The 7,622-nt window shown below is 35.2% G+C and overlaps 1 protein-coding gene across 2 annotated transcripts in view; it reads right to left on the bottom strand.

The window, feature by feature from the left end:
• LOC122808951 overlaps positions 1-6,659 on the bottom strand; it is a 787,628-nt gene extending 780,969 nt beyond the window's left edge. Inside the window, exon 1 of one of the 2 annotated variants that reach the window (XM_044080112.1) lies at positions 6,459-6,659. In XM_044080112.1, the coding sequence (XP_043936047.1) occupies positions 6,459-6,492 (34 nt within the window). In that variant the 5' untranslated portion in view covers positions 6,493-6,659. The remainder of the gene's footprint in view (positions 1-6,458) is intronic. The other variant, XM_044080121.1, reaches the window with a different exon arrangement.
• Positions 6,660-7,622: the final 963 nt, after the last annotated feature.

The raw sequence follows: 7,622 nt of genomic DNA, 5'->3' as shown, positions 1-7,622 counted from the left end.
ACTGTCAGGCAATATTATTACCATAACTAAATTTATAAACCTAACATACCAAACCTCCTAAACATCCAGCCATTAATTGTGTACAAGTGCAATAGCAAAAATGAACTGACAGCAAAACCTCTGTATAAAGTAAAACATGCAGCTGTAGAACATTTTGGAGTTCTATAGTCCTGTCATTAAACTGCCGAATTGATGTTGCATTACAAAAACACTGAAATTCTGCAGTTTGATAGCTACACATACTGCTGTTGTCCTTCATAGCCTGATAGTTATTTTGACAAAATAGCTATCAAATTATGGGAGTTGAAATTAAAAGGATTCAACATTAACAAAACAATAGTGCCAGATCATTAATGGATATTATATTGCATTAAATTTGAATAAAGATAGCACACGAGTCCAGACCTGACAGAAAAGTACTGCAGTGCCAAAACTGTTACTTTTTGCAATTATGCTAAAATGCTGTATCTTATATCTCCGTGGCTGTAAAGTGCAATGCAAATGTCAAAGGTCCACTAACACCAACGTCCTGCACCATTGTCACATCTTCAGTCAGAGAAATTCAGTTTAGGATTAGAATATTTCTACATAGAGATTAAAGGGATGCATTTTTTGCAGAATAATGTTATGTTGTTAAAATCTGCTTTCAAGGAAATAAAATACAAGCCAGAATGTAACAACTTCAGGAAGATAAGTAGTACTAAGTCAAATGTTACATTCTGTGTTTAGTTTAACACACACACGCATGCACGCACACACACACACACACACACACACACACGCACACACACGCACACACACGCACACACACACACATATATATATATATATATATACATACACACACACACACACACACACACACACACACACACACACACACACACACACACACACACACACACACACACACACACACACACACACACACACACACACACACACACACACACACACACACACACACATATGTTTAGACATACACACACACATGCGCACATGCACACACACTTATGTAGATCATCTGCAGTCAGATGAGTACATTTAATGACCATTATCTAGCCATTTTGAAAAACAGAATAGGCTACTAATAATCAATTACATTATATTAAAGAGACTAGTAAGAAAAAGCAGACCCGCATCAGAAGAACCATCAGCTTTAATGTAAAAAATCCACACTGACTAAGCACTTTCACCCACAATTGGGCTTCTTCAGAATCAGTACACAGTAACCAAATGATCACTTAAATACCAATTAAACACAATTAATCACGAGTACCTGCCAATATTTTAAAAAAATTAACCTTGTAATGTCCAGGTCATTTCAACCCTAGTATTTATTTGTACATCAAAAATACATATATAAATGTATCATTAAAAAGTATGTCACACTAACTGAACACACTACAACTGTTAAATTTAAAATTAAATTGTAAAAAAATGGGTAATCATGAAATATACAAAAAATGTGTTTTATATAAACTGAGATTTGTATTTTAGTACACAGGCTATTGTAATTGAAAAGGGCATTGGTAGCTTTCTTATTCTTTATGTCCCTGTTGTGTTGCAATATTCAAAGTCTGAGCTTCCTTGTGGTTATTCCAGCATAAAATGCGGTACATTTTAGACATGTAGCCACATAGATTACCATTTTAGTATTACAATTGCAGTGTCCTCTTATAACTGCTAATCTGTACATAATGTCCGTCATTTATATATTTGCACACTCTACATGTACCGCATTTGCTCATTCGTGTAGATCTGTTGTCCTGATCCATAGAAATTTTCTCAAGTAATTCTTTTAAGTTACAACCTCTGCTGTTAATAAACCTAGGAGTTGGGCCTAGTGCATCTTTGATTTCTTGGGTAAAGACACTATCCCACACACTATTCATGATGTTCCTAACTTTTGTTCCTGTTGAAATGAACTCCATAACCATACCTGAAGAATAATTTTGACTGGTTTTGTCTGTAACAGAAGTGTGGGCATTGTTGTCTTTTCTCATACTATCCAATAGGATGGGCCTAAAATCACAGTGTCTTCTCCTCTCTATTTCTGTATTAAATTTATAAAGTAACTCCATCGGATATCCTCTATTTCTAAACATATCGATCAGCTGTAACATTTCAGCTTGGAAAATTGTTTCCTGGCTTATCAATCTAGATATCCATATCATTTGCCCTATACCATATTTTTCTTTTGGTGGTCAGGGTGGCAACTATCATAATACAAAAAGGAATTACTATATGTTTTTTTTACTGAAAATTTTAGAGTGAATTTGGCAATCCTCATTATACAGCTGAATGTCCAAAAACTCAATGTTGGGTTTATCAATATGATTTGTGAATTTGAGGAACTCAGTTGTTTGATTCAGATAGCTATTAAAGGCCTCTACTTCAGTTTTAGAGCCCTTCCAAAAAATTAAGAATATCATCCAAATATTGTAAATATAACAATAATTTGGACTTGTATTCTGAGGAAAAAACAAATGTTTGTTCCCAGTCTGCTAATACTAAGTTGGCATAAATGGGTGCATATCTAGCACCCATCGCAACCCCTTTTGTCTGTTTATAATATTTGCCATTAAAGCATATGAAGTTGTTGAATAGTATCATCTCTAATAGTTCTATCAAGAGGCATCTCTTAATATCATGACAGTCACTATATTTCAACAAAATGTTACTGAACATGTCCATTCCATTCTGGTGGGGGATCACTGACAACAGATTAACAACATCAATGGTTACAAACAAAAAATCATCACAACCATCAATATTGATATTCCTAACACAATCCAAACAATGCCACGAATCTTTAAAAATGTACGGTAATTTGTTCAAAATATTCTGACAAGTGATGTCAATGTAGGCCGCGAGGGGCTCTGTCTTTGATCCCCTAAATGCAACAATAAGCCTAAATGGTGGACAATTAGCGTTTTTATGGATTTTAGGAATACCAAATATTGATGGAATAATGGGATGTTCCACCGAAAGATATTTAAATTCATTGCGCGGTATAATCCCTTCACACAAAAATTCATATAATTGCCAGTCAATTTTCGTGTAAGCTCTTTGCACATCAAATTTCTATACCATATCATAGGTGTCATCATCATTTAGTAGTAAACGCATTCTACATTCATAATCAATGTTTGTCATAATAGCTACCCCCCCCCGCACCATTGTCGGGTTTCTTAACCCTGTAATGATTGCTGTCAGACAGTTCTTTTAAACAAAATTGTTCTACTGTGGTAAGGTTATCTTTAAATAGTGTTTCTCTTTGTAAACATCTGCGTATTTGTGCACCACACAGACGTTCAAAAATCATAACAGCAGCGTTTTAGGGTGGAATAAATGCACTACTTCTTTTCAGGCTTATATACGTATAGTCATATTCTAAAGTAGTACTATTACCAAAAACAGTCTTACATTGAGAAGCCTGGTGTACAATCTAAGGTTACTCAAAAGTCTCTCTATCTCATATCTAAAAGTGGGACAAATAAAAAACCTCTTTTGAACAGACATACATGATGCTCAGTAATCATAAAGTCAGAATAGTTATACATTTTTAAATCCTGATCACCCTGTAACTTAAAATTAATTGTATTGTCAATACAATCAACCTCATTCAACACATCAAAAATAAACTCATCACTATTATCAGAAAACATATCGAGAGTGGACCCATTATTTTGCATTTCATTGCTGCACTGTAGAGAAAAATCTAATCATTGTAGTTCTGTTGGTTGTGCCAATGATCGTAACGTGTTTGACGTTGACCTCCCTATCTCCCCCTTGGTGGATAATTCTGCCATCTCAGGGTTCTAGTATCCACATAACTCTGGAATTGTGCCCGGTTCCTTAACCAGTCTGACTGCCTCAGCGGTTGTGGACTGTCTAAAAAAGCATCATTGTTATCACATAAATCTGTTTGCATAATCCCTGATTCATGACTAGAATCTCTTACTGTCTCCTGGTAACCATCATCCCCATTCATGTTGGTATACCTTTCTCGAGCGGGATATGCCCTTTTCTCTTTGTATTCTAAAGTTTCCCTGATAATTTTCTTTTGTTTTCTTTCTAAATCATTCTTGACAAATTTGTCTACATCAGTTAAAATTTTATCGAATCTTGCCTTGTTAATTTCAAACAATAAATCATTAAAAATACTGTGTTTTAGGGTCAACAATTCAGTTTTTAATTTAGTTAATTTAGCTGTGTTGTCTCTAATAATAATCTGCATCAAGTTTAACTCTGTGTGGACGTATAGCACCAGCAAATCCTGGAATGCCTCAGAGTTTTCTTGAATACCCATGGGTAATTTAAAGCCTCTCAATCCCCTCGGCACCTGGTTTAACTCTATAGAGCATTCCAAGAATGCATTGTACATCTGAAGTGTTTTAAATTTCATAGTTAACTTCTCAAATAATTGTAATTTAGAGTTAAAATTACCATAACCAGAACCCTGTTCAAGAACTACCCCACTAGGAAATATTGGTGGGGCTAATAGTGCCTCAAAATCTGGTAGTGCTGCTGCCAGCACTGGTTCTTATATTTATATTATATAATTGATGTCCTTTAACAGTATATGGTGAAAGTGGGTTTCCCAGTAGTTCAATTTAAATTTAACAGTTGTAGTGTGTTCAGTTAGTGTGGCATACTTTTTAGTGATACATTTATATATGTATTTTTGATATACAAACAAATACTAGGGTTGAAATGAACTGGACATTACAAGGTTAATTTTTTTAAATATGTGATTATTTGTGTTTAATTGGTATTTAAGTGATCATTTGATTTCTGTGTACTGACTCTGAAGAAGCCCAATTGTGGGTGAAAGCCCTTAGTCGGTGTGGATTTTTTACATTAAAGCTGATGGTTCTTCTGATGCGGGTCTGCTTTTTCTTACATTATATTAAAGGGAATGCCACTATTTTTTCTAAAAAGTGCCTATAAAATTATAAAAAAAAAATTACAACAGAAACTCTGAACAAAAATTAAACACAGAGGCCATCTGCATATCACAATGATTCCCTCCAATGTGGGCATAATTGGATGTGCCAGGAGAAGGGAGACCCTCAGCCTACAGATCTTCTCAGAACACCTCTGTGTGGTATGTTATTTAATTTAGTGACCTCTCTACCAGGTATTCTTGTATATTGATATTCTCCTTGTTAAATACAGACAAATGCAGTATATAAAACAAAACTCATTTGGAAACATTACCCTTGATTTCTTAGGTTTGTGAGTCACCATAATTAAATGGTATAATCAGCAGCAGATTTTTTTTTGATTAATGGTTTAAAATTATATGCTGTTTTACAACAATAAAACGATGATTATATTGTAGTCTGATACATTTCAATAATTTGAACAGCAGTCTGTGCAATACAGATCATAATTTCACGTGTAGAAAAACAGGATATCCCACTTTTGCTGCATGGTTTGTTAAATGCTGTTCTAAAAAATTCATATAACATCAGTGCAGCATATATTCTGAGGTGTGTTTATGATGTATGCTTACTAAAAGTTTCTTTGGCATTTACTTTATTGCAATGTGTCCCTGACTCTACTGTTTATCTAGTATCTTGATACATTTTACTTCATTCTATCTTGTTATTAAAACTAGATTGCAACATCTTTTCAGAAAATATTACGCAGTGTTGTGGTTCACTTAAGAACAGCAGAACAGTTAATGCGTTCTTGGTTTACATTGCCACATGCCCGACTCTTTATGTGGAACAGCTGGAAATGTCACAGTAACAAGTCCCATGGTTGTGTTCACCCTGTCAAAATGCAATGGTCAGATATATTTAAACATTTGCCATGTCTTTCAATTTTCTTCCTTCTCTGTCCTTGTTTGGATGTACACATTTAGGACAAGACAAAGTACATCCTATATGTATGAAGTACATCACAACAATTTAGCAAACAAAAACTACGAAGAGAAAAAGAAAAAACTGGTTGAAAGGGTGTTATTTGTACATCTGAGAAAAGTAACCGTCTTAAACATTTTCAGTTTTGCTGTATGTTAATAGTGTGAGTGGACCTGATGTCATTTGTTGCCTGATTTGTTTCAAAATATTGAGTTTGAAACATACACTAACATAATAAAATAAAATGATGACTGATGACTGCTCTACCCCATCATTTAATGATAAATGGTACAAGAGTGTTGCCTTTGCAACTGACACACCTACAGGAACACCACCAATATTCTACTTTGTTTTCTGCATCATCTCTGCACTCTTTAAAGATTTTGAAAAGGTACATACATGAAAATTATACCCACTTTAACAAGAGCTCAGATATAATTTAAACATCTAACCCAATAGCTTTAGATACAAAAATGCATTTTTACTATGACGGGCTATTATGATTCTTAACATGGATTGTGTCTTCCTTAAAAGATGAATGCATACAATTTTTATAAATAATGAAAAATATAAACTACTTACAGAATGAAATAACGAAGACAGTGAGAAGTGGCATATTTCTTTCTCTCCACTTGGTGATTGTTTTATTTTATGGAAATGTTGCAACAGATAAGATTGGGTTTCAAACTTCCTGAAAAGACATGGTGAAAAAAACGCAGCAGGAAGTGTATTTTTAGTATTGCACCCATTTAACAATGACAGTTAAATGATTCATTATCAGCAATTTGTTTTTCAGCCTAATTCAGCCTTTCCGTCATTCTTTAACTGAGATTTCTCTATTTACTGGGCTCTCTATGATAAACAACTTGTTGCTGTGATATCTCTGTCACACAAGAGGTTGAATATCAGTTGTATAGTTTAAGCAATTCAGACATGCTACTGACATTGTTCATGGAAAACCTTCATTGCTGTTGGTGAATTCCACAGAGAAGGATAGGCAGTTACTGAATCATTGTATGGTTGCCCGTTATGAAGATGGTACTGTCAACTCACACACACACATGCGCACACACACACACACACACACACACACACACACACACACACACACACACACACACACACACACACACACACACACACACACACACACACACACACACACACATGCACGCAGGAGTGCATGGTTCTACTACAAGCACTCGAGTCCCAAATGTATGAACATGACTGTCTCAAAGCCAGGGACTTGAGCATTTTGTAGCTCTTTAAGGCTGACATTCAATCTTGAACTTGAATATAAATTCAGGCAAATAGATGTTGCACATTACGGGGATTCATTATTCCAGTTTGAGTGAGGTAAGTACAGCAGTTGTGGGGGAGGGAAAGAGATTATCGATTAGGGCAGTGAAGCGGAAAGGGGATTTAGGTTTAGGGAACGGGAGAGAAGTTTTAGAGTTAGAAAGCAGGAAGGGGGTTTATAGAGAGCAGGAAGGGAGTTTGTGGTTTTTGGAGCATGAGGGGGGGGTATTAGGGTTATGGACTGATCAGGGAATTTAGGTCTACGAAAGGTTTGCAGTTTTAGGTTAAGGCAGAAATTGAGGATTTTAGGGTTAAGGACAAGGAGCAGAGTGCATTGATTCTTGACAGGTTCTGGATGGACAGTGACCATCTGTGTTTATTGTTCCTGATTGGTCTGATTGCTATTTAAGACATCTACCAGAAAAAGGCTACAACAAGCCTACCAAA

Source organism: Protopterus annectens, chromosome 1.part1, assembly GCF_019279795.1.
Source record: "Protopterus annectens isolate FY-2018-M chromosome 1.part1, PAN1.0, whole genome shotgun sequence".
NCBI classification, from domain to species: domain Eukaryota; kingdom Metazoa; phylum Chordata; order Ceratodontiformes; family Protopteridae; genus Protopterus; species Protopterus annectens.
Note: the sequence above shows the minus strand (reverse complement) of the source record. Positions and strands in the feature narration are given on the sequence as shown.